At 42.1% G+C, this 15,671-nt stretch overlaps 1 protein-coding gene across 1 annotated transcript in view; it reads left to right on the top strand.

Annotated features, from left to right (window-relative positions):
• Nucleotides 1-15,671, top strand: part of RPGRIP1 (RPGR interacting protein 1) — a 79,805-nt gene that overhangs the window by 50,392 nt on the left and 13,742 nt on the right. Inside the window, exons 20-21 of the mRNA XM_006161422.2 lie at nucleotides 1,944-2,044; nucleotides 12,057-12,249. Coding sequence (XP_006161484.1) covers nucleotides 1,944-2,044; nucleotides 12,057-12,249 — 294 coding nt within the window. The remainder of the gene's footprint in view (nucleotides 1-1,943; nucleotides 2,045-12,056; nucleotides 12,250-15,671) is intronic.

The following is a 15,671-nucleotide window of genomic DNA, read 5'->3' as shown; positions in this document are numbered from 1 at the left end:
TCCAGTGCTAAACTTTTTTTTTTTTTTGGAGAGGTTTTACACTAACTACTGGTTCCAGGATTTATAAAATCTTAATTGGTTCCACAGTCTAGTGAATTACAGTTATAAAAAAAAAATAAAAAAAAAAAAAATAAATAAAAAAAAGAAGTATGATTGGCTGATTTGTGAGGTTAATTCACATTTCTTTTATATTTAATGTAAGACATCATTTGTTCTGTAATGAAAAATAGACATGATTTTTAGGTTATAGTAAGCTAACTAGAGAATTCAGATCAACTCTCCCATCGATGAGAACTAAAAAGCTACAGCTAGGGGCTGACAGTTGTCATGGTGGTTAAGGTGCTGGACTTCTACATGTCAGACCATGGTTCAAATTCCAGTCCTGGCAGCTTGCTTTCTCACGTTTTTTCTCTCTCTCTTACTCTGTCCCTCTCTGATTAAATTAAAATAAATAAATAAATAAATAAATAAGCAAATAAATAAAGTTACATTTGTTTTTAAAGCTACAGCTAAAATATTTTTAAAAATCTAAATGTTTCCTTAAAACACTAAAGAGCCAGAGAGCAGCATTACATAGACCCGGGAGGTCAGATGGAACTGCTTCAGCTCGAGACATTGCTAGTGTAGGGGTGGGGCGGGAGCAGAGGAGAGGTAGGACTATCTTCGCAGAGGACTTTTGAGTTGGGGAAGAGGGGGTGCAGTCTGAATCTGGTATTCGTCCAGGATAGAATTTCCCACTCTCTGGTCTAGGACCTCAAAAGCAGCACCATCCTGAGTCTCTTCTGCCCTGAGAGGCTGTACTGTGTTTTGGAGCACCTGAACAAGCTGCCGTGGTGTCTCCAGGATTGTGGATATTGGAATCACTGGACACAAACTACACAACAATATTTACTAGCTTCATGAAGATAAAAGCTGAGCTGTCAATATCTGTCGACAAAGCCCGTGCCCATTAGCAGATTTTGCTTTGCTGGACCTGTGTCATTTCAGACCTTTAGACTTCAGTGGACTAGAGGGAATTAGTATGAGGGAGGCACAGCCTGCCTTCCAATTATCACTGTGTAACAATCTTCCCAAAACCTAGTGGCTTAAAACAATAACTATTTTTTTTTGCCCACTAATTTGAAATTTAGGTAGGTCTCATGGAGAAGGCTCCTTTCTTCTCCATGTGGGCACTGGATGGGGTAGCTCAGTTGAGGGGGGGTTTGATGGGGTCAACTTGCAAGATGGCTCACTCTAATGGCTGGCAAGTTGGTCCTGGCTCTCAGTTGGGAGCTCATTAGTGGCTATGGGCCTGAGGTCTCACTTCCCCTCACCATGAGCCCTCTCCAGGTTGCTTGACCTTCCTGGCAGCTTGGTGTCTGGGTTCCAAAAGTGAGAGTCCTTAGAGAGAAGGTGCAAGTGCGTGACCTTTTTTGTCTTCCACCCTACAAGCTACACAGCACTGTCCTCCTACCATATTTTGTGGTAGACACAAGTCACAGAGACCCACTTCATTTGAAGGGGAAGGGACGTAAACCTCACTGACTCAGTAAAAAGAACAATGAGGTCACCTTGTAAAAAAGAGCTTGGGGTGAGAGCTATTGACACCATCTTTGAAAAAAAATGCAATCTGCCACACCTGATTGCGTGACTTTTCTTCAGCTTAATCATCTTCCCCAGTCCCTACAAGCAGACTCACTCCCTTCCTTCTTTCTTTCTGCTCTTCCTTGTTTTGCTCTCTCTCTCTCTTTTTTTCCAGAAGTGAACTTTGTGTGTTTAGCATGGTTTCAAACAAAGGAATCGTTGAGAAAGGTTTGATTCTTAGTAAGTTAAGCCAAAATCTAGACACCCAGACCAATGGCTGGACAGTGGATTGGACATGTGGGTGCTGGGTCTTTTTTGCGGGGGGGCTAGATGAAGAATATTTTTAAACAGTTCTGTAACTCCAACTTTTTTTCTAGCAGGTAAAGAATCCTGTGAACAAACTTCGGAAGTCAGTGAAGCACCGTCTACAGACAGTGATGACATCATAGTGCCACCTCTCTCTCAGAGACACATTAAGGCAGTGAGTACGCTGGAGGGATCATTCCATATGAGACAAAACTGGGCTTAGTGGCCACATTTGTGAAGTTTATCTCCAGTTCTTATCAAATCCCCATTTAATGAAACTGACGAGAAATCCAAGTTAGGTAGTTACATTTGCATTATGTGTGAATGGAAGTCCGTTGGTATAGTCAGCAGAAAGAATCATTTTCTTGACGTGGTGTAAAGGGTGGCATGTGTCAGCACCTCTCTCCCCTGTTTGGATCCCTTGCCTACCTGTCCTTGCTCAGGAGTCAGCCCTGGATAGAGAGAGAACAAGGGGAGGGGAGAATGGATGACACGGGGTGATCCGGGAGGGCCGTACCATGAAGAGTCCTTACAATCAGTGGTGACTCATTAAATGAAGCTCGTTAAACTAAGGGTTCCGGGACCAGCAGTTGGAGTAATGGCTATGTCGTTGGACTCCCATGTCATTGACCGCGGTTCGAGTCTGGACCCTGTGGCTTAAATTCACGCGGGCGTGTGTGCATGCACACCCAAGATCCTGAGAGGAGAATAGAGAAGGGACTGTGGCATGGCCATCCCCCGGGGAGGCAATTTCTCTCTTTCTGTCTCTCTGTCTCTCTGTCTTTCTGACAAGCGCACGTGTAGTGCAGTCAAGAGATGAACTGGGAACCAGCAGTTAGCATAATGGCTATGTCGCTGGACTCCCACATAGTCGAGTGTGGTTCGCGTCCCGCTGGCTTAAAACTCATGCCGGGCGTGTGTGCGTGCGTGCCCAAGATCCTGAGAGGAGAATGGAGGAGAAGGGATTGCGGCGTGACCATCCCCTCTGTCTGTCTGGCGAGCACACACGCCCTATAGCAAAAACCTCTCCAAAAAAAAAAAAAGAGATGAACTAAAATGACAGCCGTGGGACCGATAGGCTGGAGAGTTTGATGCGTATGAAATAGACTCTCTTTTTTATTGGTTCTACCTTCATGGTATAGTCACTTCTCACCACCTCCAGGTTCAAGTCACCTTCACCCCCCAATCTGGGTTTTTGCAATAGTCCCCTAACTGGCCTCCTCTCTACAGTCTGAATGGTCATTTTAAGATATTACATCAGATCTTGTCACTCTGCTCAAAACCCTCCAGCTGCTTCCCAGCTGTGTGGTCCTACAGTTGGCCTGAATCTGCTCTAGGGCTTCATGTCCTACCGCTGTCCGTCTTGGCGGCTCACTCTGCTGTTGCTCTAACACTGCACGCTGCTTCCACTCTGACCTTGCACATTCTGTTCCCTCTGCAGGAGGTGCTCCTTGCCCTTGTCCTCCCACCCTTCCTTTTATTCTCCCCCACAATGGAAGAGGGTGTGTGCACTTACCAGAGAGAGAGAGAGAGAGAGACAGAGAGAGGAATACAGCATGGTGCCCCCAGCTACCCCGTGGAGTGTTTTTCAAGCCACAGCCGGCCATGGGGGATCTTGCTCCCTTAACCACTGTGCTGCAGGTCAGCCCTCCCTCCCTTCCTTTCTGAAGATCTTTGCATAAATGTTATTTACTCAAATAATGCTCCCATCTCCATCCCAGTAGCCTTATTTAACTTTTTTACCCTGTTTAATTTTTCTCCATAACACACCACCTCTTCTGTAATGTGTATTGTTTATGCCCCTTCCTGCTACTAGACTGTAAGTAATTAAAAAAAAAAAAAAAAAATATATATATATATATATATATTTCCATCTGTTATCAACCATTATTTTTTTTTGCCCAGACCACTGCAGTCAGCCATGTAGAGATCCAGTGCCCTTAACCACCACACCACCTGCCAGCCCCTAGACTGTAAGTTCTATCAGGACACAGATCTTGTTTGTTTATTGCTCTGTCTCCAGTGATTAGAACAGTGCCTGGTTGCTTGTTGGTAGGTGCTCAGTAAAGATTTGTTCAATAAACGATTTGACAGGACTTCGTCATTATAGGCCTTTGCAGAGTGCGTCCCAGGTAAGTGGTGGAGATGTTGATACTAACACTCATTCTTCCAGCTTGTTGGCCTGGGGAATGGTGATGTCAGTAAGAAGTTGGACCAGGTTATCTTGGTGTCAGGTTGGAAAGGAGATGATAAATCCCATGATCTATTTTCTGGGACCTGAAATAACTGTGAGACAACCAGGTGGGGATGCCTGGTGGGCACGTGGATCTCTAAGTCTGGGGATGTTCCTGAGGCAGAGAAAGGGGTGGGCTCTATCAGCCTCGCGTTAGTTAAATGCCTGGCAATAGGCAGGACTGCTGGAGAAAGCACAAGGAGAGAGAGGAGGAGGCCCAGAATGGAATCCCGGGGTACCTCCCTCTTAGTCTCCTCAGTAGGAAGGGAGAGTAAGAGGGAGAGGCAGAGAGGGAGGACAGAAAGGAGCAAGGCCGCAGAGGACAGGAAAAAGGAAACGGCGATGCCCTGCATGAAAGCAAGGAGGTCGGATAAGTGCCGGCCCATGTAAGACCGGAGAGGGGCATTTCATTGTGTAAGTCTTATTTCGAGAACTTAATCCTCCCCGGCTGTTTCAATGTGACTCCTTCCTTCACTCCACCTGCACCCCCTGGGACCGTTGCTCGTGCCCTTATTCCTATGACTGCCTGTTCTATTCCTAGAACGGTGGCTCCCATCATAACCCTTAGTGACACATCTTTACCAAAATAAGCATTTAATATAAATATATACTGGGTCATCAGGAAAGACATGACACATTGTTGCATAGAAAAACACAGAAGGGCTAGCAGATGGTACAGCTATGTGTGGACTCCCACATGGTCGACCCTCCTTTAAGGCTGAAATTATTAAAAAAAAAAAAAAAAAAATATATATATATATATAATTCCATCTGTTATCAACCATTATTATTTTTTAATTTGACCAGACCAGAGAGAGAGAGAAAGGGAAAGTGAGAAAGCAAGCCACCAGGTCTGGGACTCGAACTGCAGTCAGCCATGTAGAGATCCAGTGCCCTTAACCACCACACCACCTGCCAGCCCCTAGACTGTAAGTTCTATCAGGACACAGATCTTGTTTGTTTATTGCTCTGTCTCCAGTGATTAGAACAGTGCCTGGTTGCTTGTTGGTAGGTGCTCAGTAAAGATTTGTTCAATAAACGATTTGACAGGACTTCGTCATTATAGGCCTTTGCAGAGTGCGTCCCAGGTAAGTGGTGGAGATGTTGATACTAACACTCATTCTTCCAGCTTGTTGGCCTGGGGAATGGTGATGTCAGTAAGAAGTTGGACCAGGTTATCTTGGTGTCAGGTTGGAAAGGAGATGATAAATCCCATGATCTATTTTCTGGGACCTGAAATAACTGTGAGACAACCAGGTGGGGATGCCTGGTGGGCACGTGGATCTCTAAGTCTGGGGATGTTCCTGAGGCAGAGAAAGGGGTGGGCTCTATCAGCCTCGCGTTAGTTAAATGCCTGGCAATAGGCAGGACTGCTGGAGAAAGCACAAGGAGAGAGAGGAGGAGGCCCAGAATGGAATCCCGGGGTACCTCCCTCTTAGTCTCCTCAGTAGGAAGGGAGAGTAAGAGGGAGAGGCAGAGAGGGAGGACAGAAAGGAGCAAGGCCGCAGAGGACAGGAAAAAGGAAACGGCGATGCCCTGCATGAAAGCAAGGAGGTCGGATAAGTGCCGGCCCATGTAAGACCGGAGAGGGGCATTTCATTGTGTAAGTCTTATTTCGAGAACTTAATCCTCCCCGGCTGTTTCAATGTGACTCCTTCCTTCACTCCACCTGCACCCCCTGGGACCGTTGCTCGTGCCCTTATTCCTATGACTGCCTGTTCTATTCCTAGAACGGTGGCTCCCATCATAACCCTTAGTGACACATCTTTACCAAAATAAGCATTTAATATAAATATATACTGGGTCATCAGGAAAGACATGACACATTGTTGCATAGAAAAACACAGAAGGGCTAGCAGATGGTACAGCTATGTGTGGACTCCCACATGGTCGACCTCAGTTCAAGTCCCAGACTCGATGGCTTGAAACTCATGCCGGTTATGCGTGTGTGCGTGCCCAAGAAACCAGGAGGAGAACGGAGGAGAAGAGATTGTGGCGTGGCCATCCCCTGGGAGGTGATTTCTCACTTTTCCTCTTGCTGTCTCTATCTCTGTCTCTCTGTCTCTCTGTTTCTCTCTCTCTGGTGACACACACGCCCTAAGGCAATAACCGCTTTAAAAAAGATGAAATACATAGAAAAGTATGTCATGACTTTGACAACCTAAAATATATTTAAACATGTGTATACACTTATAAAAATAATTTCAATGTTAAAAGTAATGTGAATATCTTTTTAAACATTCCAATACAGAGTCAGCCAATGGCATGGTGGTTAAGGAGATCACGTAACTAATCGTGTGCTTTGAGTCCCAGACTCAGCGAGTTGAAAAAGAATGTGTGAGGGGCCAGCAGGTGGCGAGGTGGTTAAGGTGCTGGACACACCCATATGGCTGACCATGGTTCAAGTCCTGGGCCTGGCAGCTTGCTTTCTCACTTTCTCTCTCTCTCTCTCTGTCTCTCTCTGATCAAATTAAAATAAAATGAATGAATAAATAAAAATTTTTAAAAAAGAAAAAGAATGTGTGTCTAGAAAGGACAATGGAGGAGAAGGGATTGTGATGTGGCCGTCCTCCCTGGGTGTGGGAGAGTGCTTTCTCACTTCCACCTCTTTTTCTCCCTCTGTTTCTTTCTGGCAAGTATATGCACACTGTAACAATTTCTTTAAAAAGTTAAAATACAAGTAGATAAGTGCATAAAGGAAAAAAAAGTTTTCTCACCCAATTTGCTTAATCCCTTGCCCTGTGGAAGGCCTCATACTAGATTTTGTACATGAGCAACTGTTTGTCTATTTTGTTTTTTTTTTACTCTTACATGGCTGGCTGTTTCTGCAAACTGGCTTCTTTTTTTATTTTTATTTTTTCATGAGAAAAGAGCTTGTGTTAGTCATACAGAAAACTGTATCTAGGGCGACATTTTGTACTGTTTTTGTTAACTAGCCCGAAACCCTTTTGTTTAGTTATTCTTTAACAATATAACTATTAATCACCAGACCGCTGTCTGGAGCCATAGAGACCATTAAACAAAGGTCTAGAGAGTGTCCTCAGAAATAATTAACCACTTGATTCAGCTTCTGTAATTGCTTGCATAGAAACCTTTGGTAACTGCACCCTATAGAAAAGACTGCTTGGGACCAGTAGTTGGCATGATAGCTATATCGCTGGACTCCCATGTAGTCGACCGTGGTTCGAGTCCCGGACCCGGTGGCTTAAACTCACGCCGGGTGCTTGTGCGTGCATGCCCAAGATCCTGAAAGGAGAATCGAGGAGAAGGGATTGCAGCGTGGCCATCCCCCCAGGGGGTGATTTCTCACTTTTGGTCTCTCTGTCTCTCTCTCTCTCTGTCTTTCTGGCAAGCGCACACACCCTATAGCAAAAAATAAAAAACTCAAAAAAAAAAAAAAAGTACTCTTACGAATAGTGGTTTCTAAGAATTTAATCATTTAACTGGATAAAAATTTCATTTTCTGTTTAAACTAATTGTTTTCTAAACTTTTAAGCCAAAATTGACCAAAAAATAAAAATAAAAAATGTTTGACAAAATTACATGTTAAATAGCCAATACAATACACCTAAATTTAAAAAATAAAATATAAAAAATATAAATCCAATGTTAAACATAGACTTGTGAGAACATTACTGCCTGCTTCTCTCTGAGTCCTTCTTATAATTCTTGTTATTAAGTTAACATACTTTAGCTATTCCTATTGTTAGTTTTTAAATTTTATAAAGTTAAAAGGGTCTGTTAGATTGCTCAGTTTTACATGAAAAAAGTGCTTAAAACAAATTTTGTTACTATTGTTGTTTGTTTATACATGTTTATAAACTACCAACATATGTAAATATATGTAATTCTATTTTTACAAGCTTAATAACGCCTCCAAAAAATATCAAAGTTCCCAAGGTGAGATTTAAAAAAATAAACATAGACAGCTAGTAAAAATTTGGCCTATATATCAGAGACAAAAACTAAAAACTCCTGTCCAAAAACTAAATAGAATAAAAGTCTCAAAAAATGGGGTGAGGCAAGACTAGAATGCCTCCTGCTTCATCCCTTCCTGCCTTCTTGTACTCCTTTTTCCCTCTAGTTAGACTTCTTCCCCACTAGATTCTATCCTTAATTAAATGATCAAAAGGTCTAAATTTAAAAAAAAAATTAGATTAAGACTACATTATCCAACTTAGGTTTTTATGTAGTCAGTAAGACAGATGCCTTATAAAACCTATAAACTCTTGACAGTACTCAGTCACTCCTTACAAAATCTATTAAAATTTTGTTTCACTTCTCAGTGTAAAAACTCTCAGAATTGGAACCAGCAGTTAGTGTAATGGCTATGTCGCTGGACTCCCACGTAGTCAACCGCGGTTCGCGTCCTGGACCCGGTGGCTTAAAACTCACGCCAGGCGTGTGTGCGTGCGTGCCCAAGATCCCGAGAGGAAAATGGAGGAGAAGGGATTGCAGTGTGACCATCCCCCCTGGGGGTTGATTTCTCGCTTTCTGTCTCTATGTCTCTCTCTGTCTGGTGAGCGCACGTGCCCTATAGTGAAAAACCTCTCCAAAAAAAAAAAAAAAAAACCTCTCACAATTCAAAACAAATATTCTTTTTAAAAAAGTTATCAAATAACTAAAAAAAATTATAACAAATTGACAAGACACCTTAATGTTTAATCTAACGCTCACTTAAACATTACCCAGTAGTCACTCATAATAATTCTGAAGGCTGGGGATTTCTTCAAGGACAGGATCTGAACACTGCCCAGATCAGAGCCTCTGCCTCAAAAAACAAAACAAAACAAAACTCTGTAAACAGCCCGGACACTAATCAATGCCCATGACTGACATCCTCAAGTTCCCCACTGGGGCCTTGTCCCCAAGTGTAGAGTTAGTCACTAGAGAAAACATGCTGAGCTCTGAAAGGAGCTTAGAACTTCTAAAGTTTAGGAGGGACCAGCAGTTAGCGTAATGGCTATGTGGCTGGACTCCCATGTAGTTGACCGTGGTTTGCGTTCCAGACCTGGTGGCTTAAAACTCATGCCGGGTGTATGTGCGTGCATGCCTAAGATCCCGAGAGGAGAATGGATAAATAAATAAATAAATAAATAAAGTTCATACTGGCCTTTGAGACTAAAAATTGGTGAGGCCCAAGACCCCAATGACTCCCCTTAGACATGTGACAATCTCACTAGACAAACCTCAAATAACGATTAAAGTGACTAAGATGAATTTCTGTCTAAATCAGAGGTTAAAGTTATTTCTAAAAGTACAGTCATAAAAAATAATAAAAAAGTTAACTATGTCACACAAAAAAATTATAAGACCTAACTAAAAAAAAGACATATATACCAATAACTAAAAGTTCTTGTAGCCACGCCGGACTCTGTCCTCCCATCCTCACCCTCCTATACTCAAAAAAAAAAAAAAAAAAAAAAAAAAATTGGCCCATAAACAATAGACTACAAGAAAACCCAAAAAAATGATTACTATTACTAGATGACAGGCCATTAGTCCCCAAGGCCCTTAGACAAGTCATCATAAATTAAAAATGCCAAATTACCCAACTAAAAAACACAAAAATTGCTAAACTCGTTTAAAAAAATACTTTATGCCTAATCTAAATAGCCATATATACTCTATACTAAAAAGAAAAAAAAATCCCCTTATAAAATTATGTTTAAAAGACCTTAACCTCTCCTCCTAAAATAAAAAAAAAATAGTAAAAACTAAAATCCGTAACTATACTTTACTCAAACTTTTACAGGCCCTTGATTCAACCCAAAAGGCCATTCACCACCATGTTCGAACACTCTGCTTGTCCCCGCCTCAGACCTGTCCATTCATTCCAACCAGAAGACTCTACGCGAGTCACCACTGTCAAGGTCAATGCCATCCTAGTCTGGCTACACCACTCTCAAATAAAGACAAAAACATCAACATGACAGATCCAAGATTCCCAGGACCCTCTCAAACTAAGACTATCCCATGTGTCCTGGTTATCCTCCTTTGTTACCCAATTTATAAAAAAAAGACAGAGAAAATGGACTAGTCATAAAAAAAATTAAAACAAACAAACAAAAATAAGTAACACAAACATCTTCTAAAACATAAGGAGCGCAGCCCCTCTGGGGGTAATTGGTAGCAGTCTCTCTTCTCTTGGTCTCCCCGATTGATCACCCTCTTCTCTGCCATTGTGGGTCCTGCCCTGCTCCTCCTCCTTGCCCTTCTCTTTGGCCCTTGCATTCTCCATTTTCTCTTTCACTTTGTTCAAGACCGTATCTGTCAAGCTCATCGTTCTCCGCTCCCGCTATGAGCTGCTCCCTTCTCTTTTTCTCCCTGTTTCTGGCGAGTGCATGCACCCTCTAACAAAATTTTTTTAAAAGTTAAAATACAAGTAGATAGGTGCATAAAGGGAAGAAAAGTTCTCTCACCCAATTTGCTTAATCCCTCCCCCCACCTCCACCCACTCCTGTATCCCTGTTAACAGTCTTTTTTGCATCCTTTTAGCGAACGTACACATTCGTGTAATATATATACATTATTCATATAATTCAGAAATTGATGCGTATGTAGATATATACATGGAATCATACCATACTGTCTTCCCCTTTTTAAATCACCTTCAGTCTATCTTGGACATCTCTGAATGTCATTGTATTCAGATCTGCCTAATTTTTTAATTTTTAAATTTATTTTATTTTATTTATTTATTTTTTTGAGAGGTTTTTTCTTAGGGTGAGGCGAGAGAAACAGATACAGTGAGAGGGAAAGTGAGGAATCACCTGCTGGTGACATGACCACACCACAACCCCTTCTCTTCTGTTCTCCTCCTGGGATCTTGGGCACACCTCACATGCTCGATGTAATTTTCAAGCCACCAGGTCTGGGATTCCAACCGTGGTTGGCCATGTGGGGGTCAAGCAATGTAACTGCTCTGCCATCTGCTGGTCCTATTTATTTGGGGGGGAGGGAGGTTTTTGCTATAGGGTGCATGCACTTGCCAGAAAGAGAGAGATAGAGAGATAGAAAGCGTGAAGTTTCCTCCCCCCCCAGGGGGGTTGGCCACACTGCAATCCCTTTTCCTCCATTCTCCTCTTGGGATGTTGGGCATGCATCCAGTGGGAGTTTAAGCCACTGGGTCTGCACTCAAATACTGCGGTTGACTACATGGGAGTCCAGCGACGTAGCCATTAGGCCATCGGCTGGTCCCTCACTAATTTTGTTTTAACATAAACTATTTTATAAAAATGATCTGAAGTCCAGCGCATGGCCTGGTGGTTAAGGTGGTCGAATCCCATAGAGCCGATAGTGTGGTTTCAGTCCCAGACCTGGCTACTTGAGAAACACACCAGTGTGTGTGGGTGAATGCCTGAAATCCTCAAAGGAGAAAAGAAAGGAGGAAAGGGATTATAGTGCGCCCATGCCTACAGCTGGGGGAGGGCTTTCTCTCTGTCTCCCTCTGATGAGTGCACTCACCTTTTGGCAAACTAAAAAAAAAAAAAAATTAATTATTTTTATTCAACTTTTAAATTTGAGGTAACAGATCTATGTATTTCTTTTTAAGACTATATACTATTCTATAGAATAAATGTATTGCAATTTATTCAACCATTTGCTATTAGTGTACATTGTGGTAGTATTCGATCTTTCGATAGTAAAAACAGTGCCATGATGAAAACACCCCTAACGAGCATGAAGAGGGCTGAGAAAGGCTGGTGTGGAGAAGTGTCTCACCGGGCTGGGAGACAGGACAGTTGAGTTCTTCCCACATTTCCCCAGAGATCAGTGGTGGCAATTCAGCCAAGTCGTCTCTGAGCCCCAGTTTTACCTGTAAATTGATTGTCCAGAGTGATTTATTAGAAGGACTACACGTGACGATTCCTAGAAAGTAATGTGTTAATTGGTGGGGTATAAACATTTGGAGCCTCACTAACCTTTAGAAAATAAATATTTTCCTTACCAGGATTCAGAGAAGATGTGTATTGAAATTGTCTCCCTGGCCTTCTACCCAGAGGCCGAAGTGATGTCCGATGAGAACATCGAACGGGTGTATGTGGAGTACGAATTCTACGATCTACCCTTGTCAGAGACAGAGACTCCAGTATCCCTGAGGAAACCGAGGCCAGGAGAAGAAATCCACTTCCACTTTAGCAAGGGTAAAGCATCCTGTGTGGTTCGTGGAGAGAGGAGACTATCGTACTCTTACGCATTTCCAATGGGATGGATCCAACCATTTTATTGTTTTACTTATCAAAGTAGTCTGCACATGTGGTTTAAAAATATCAAACAGAGGGGCCAGCAGGTGATGTGGTGGTTAGGGCACTGGACTCCCACATGGTAGTTCAGGTCCTGGACCTGGCAGCTTGCTTTCTCACTTTCTGTTTCCTCTCTTTTTCCATCTCTCTCTGGTGAGTGCATGTACTCTATAGCTACAATTCAAAAGTAATAATAGTAAGGGACCAGCAAATGGCATAATGGTTGAGTCACTGGACTTCCACAAGGCCTGGCTGAGTCCCAGACCCAGTGGCTTCAAACTCACACTGGTGCGCCCAAGATCCCAGGAGAAGAATGGAAGAGCAGGCAGAGTGGACATCCCCCCAGGGGGATGATTTCTCACTTTCTATCTCTCTGTCTTTCTGGAAGCGCACATGCCCTGTAGCTAAAATCTCTCTTCCCAAAATAATAATAATACAGATAATAAATAAATAATTTTTACAATATAACAAATAGAACTAAAAATATTTTTTAAGAATTATTTAATTTAACTTTATTTATTTATTTAAATTTGACCAGAGCAGGACAGAGCGAGCAAGAGAGAGAGAGAGAGACAGCAGGCCACCAGGTCCAGGACTCAAACCATGGTCAGCCATGTGGGAATCCAGAACCCTTAACCACCACGCCACCTGCCAGCTCCACTAAAAATATTTAAGTGAGAATCATGCAGTCCTCTGTGCTGGAACCAGTCTGGTAAACAAGGTGAACAATTGGGACAGAGGATAAAGAGACAGACACAAAAGTATGAGAAGAGGGAACTCAGAACTTGAAGCAGTGAGAGCCCACACACTTTATTTTACAGACCATTTAAACTCTCCTAAGCAGGGAGTAAGGTGAATGTTTTCTCTATGCTACATGAGATATGGCAGGCTCTGGAACAAACAATCCTATGGTTCTTGGTGGGGACATTGCATAGATTCCTTCCTGTTGGGTCTGTCTTGAGATGAATGATCTACATAGTTTCCCATGCTGATCTCAGTTCAGTGTTACGGATTTCATACTCCCAAGACTGTCCCAACTGGTTGCTGTGCAATGTGTTTCCACATTCAACCTCATTTTTCTCTTGGTTACATCCTTATTCTATCATATGGTTCTCAGCACTCTGCTCCACCCTTTCTCCACAAATCATTCTCCCTGCCCTAACCCCCTGCCTGAGTGCACCAAAACCATTCAACTTTTTAGTTATTTTTTTCCTGTTATTTACTTCCATATATTTTGAGTAATGTTTTTATTGTCACTTCCTGATTCTCCAATTTTAGACATAAACTGCTGACTTCTTCTCTCAGGCCACAAAATTGATGTATTTTTTTTAAGGTTTTTGATAGGGCATGTGTGTTTGCTAGAGAGACGGGTGCAAAGTGAGAAATCAATCTCCAGGGATGGCCACTCTGCAATCCCTTTTCCTACACTCTCCTCTCAAGATTTCAGACTGAGTCCAGTTCTTGAACCATGGTCAACTGTGTGGGAGTCCAGCACGTTAACCACTCTGCCACCTACTGGTCCCCCAAATTTAGTTTTTTTATACCACATCCCTATTCTTTCCTTCACATATATTTAGATTATATTTATTTAGGGACCAGCAGACGGCATGATGGTTACATAGCTGGATTCCCATGTAGTCGACAGTGGTTCAAGTCCCAGACCTGGCAACTTAAACCACATGTTGGGCACGTGTGTGCATGCCCAAAATCTTGAGAGGAGAATAGAGAAGGAATTGAGGTGTGGCTATCCCTCCTGGGGATTTCTCTCTTTCTGACTCTGTCTCTCTGGTGAGTGCATGCACCCAAGCAAAATGTCTCTAAAAAAAAAGATCATATTTATTTAAATCAATTGTAATTGTTTGTTATTATAGATATGTACATATTAAGTTTATAGGTTAAGTAGTGACTGTATTTCTTTTTCTTTTTTTAGAGATTTTGGGCATGCATGCACACATGTGCAGCATGAGTTTTAAGACACTGGCTCTGGGACACAGTGTAATAGCAATCACCTATGTGGGAGTCCAGTGATGTAACCATTATACCATCTGCTGGTCCCAATAACTGTATTTCTTTTTATTTTATTTGCTTCAATTTTTATTTTTTTTCATTATACCTATTGTAATATCTTTTCACATCTTCCCACAGCATTTCAAATTTCTAAATAATTATCCTGTCAAATAATTTATCCACCTTCAGTGAATTAGCCTGCATTTTCCATTTTAGTTAGTTTTGGCTATGTGATGAAGACCTTTCTCTGTCCCGTTCCTCTCCAGATATTCCTACTGCCCTCCAGAAAATTTGACCCAATTTTAGAATTCCTATACTAGATTCCCTATGTCTTGGGTATTGAGTCAGCCTGTGCCTGATTTATTTTCTTATTTTCATGGATTATATTTTCCAGTAGTTTTAAAAGAAAAGAGGAGGCCAGCAGGTGGCATGGTGGTTAAGGTGCTGAACTCTTGGGAACCAGCAGTTAGTGTAATGGCTATGTCACTGGACTCCCACGTAGTTGACTGTGGTTCGCGTCCTGGACCCGGTGGCTTAGAACTCACGCTGGGTATGTGTGCGTGCGTGCCCAAGATCCCGAGAGGAGAATGGAGGAGAAGAAGGGATTGCGGCATGACCATCCCCCCTGGGGGGTGATTTTTCGCTTTCTATCTCTCTATCTCTCTGTCTGTCTGGCGAGCGCACGCGCCCTATAGCAAAAACCTCTCAAAAAAAAAAGGTGCTGAACTCTCAAATTGCCAACTGTGGTTTGAGTCCCAGATCTGGTGGCTTGCTTTCTCATTTTCTCTATCTTTGTCTCTCAGTCTCTCTCTCTCTAGTAAATTTTTGTTTTGGAGAGATTTTCCACGAACACAAGTCCAACTTTAGGCATAGGCCTCAGTGTGTAGAATGAACATCCTATAAAGTAGCACCTACCTGGGGCTATAGATATTACTGCAGGCATCGAATAGGTATTTTTAATGCATTTTTTTTAATTTCAAGAAAAACAGCTTTAGTTCCTTTTTTTTCTGAACCTTTTCTTTTCTTTTCTTTTTTAATCTTAATTTACATTCATTTCCTAAGCATCATCACAACATACAGAATGTGATTTCCCATCCAGAATATACTACTTAGTGGATTAATCATGCATGTTATTATCAAAAATTTTCCATTTCTAGTTTCTAGTATTTTATTTTACCCCTATTTCTGACACTCTGTCCTTTCCCACCCTCTTCTCACACTATCTCTGATGTCTACAGTTGTCTTCCATTCCTTTCCCCCCCACATTGTATTGATCACACAATTTCTTAAATAATCTAACTACTTCCTTTTTTTTT

This window comes from Tupaia chinensis, unplaced genomic scaffold (genome assembly GCF_000334495.1).
Source record: "Tupaia chinensis unplaced genomic scaffold, TupChi_1.0 Scaffold138584_1, whole genome shotgun sequence".
In the NCBI taxonomy this organism is placed as follows: Eukaryota; Metazoa; Chordata; class Mammalia; order Scandentia; family Tupaiidae; genus Tupaia; species Tupaia belangeri.
This window is presented reverse-complemented; position numbering and strand designations above follow the sequence as displayed.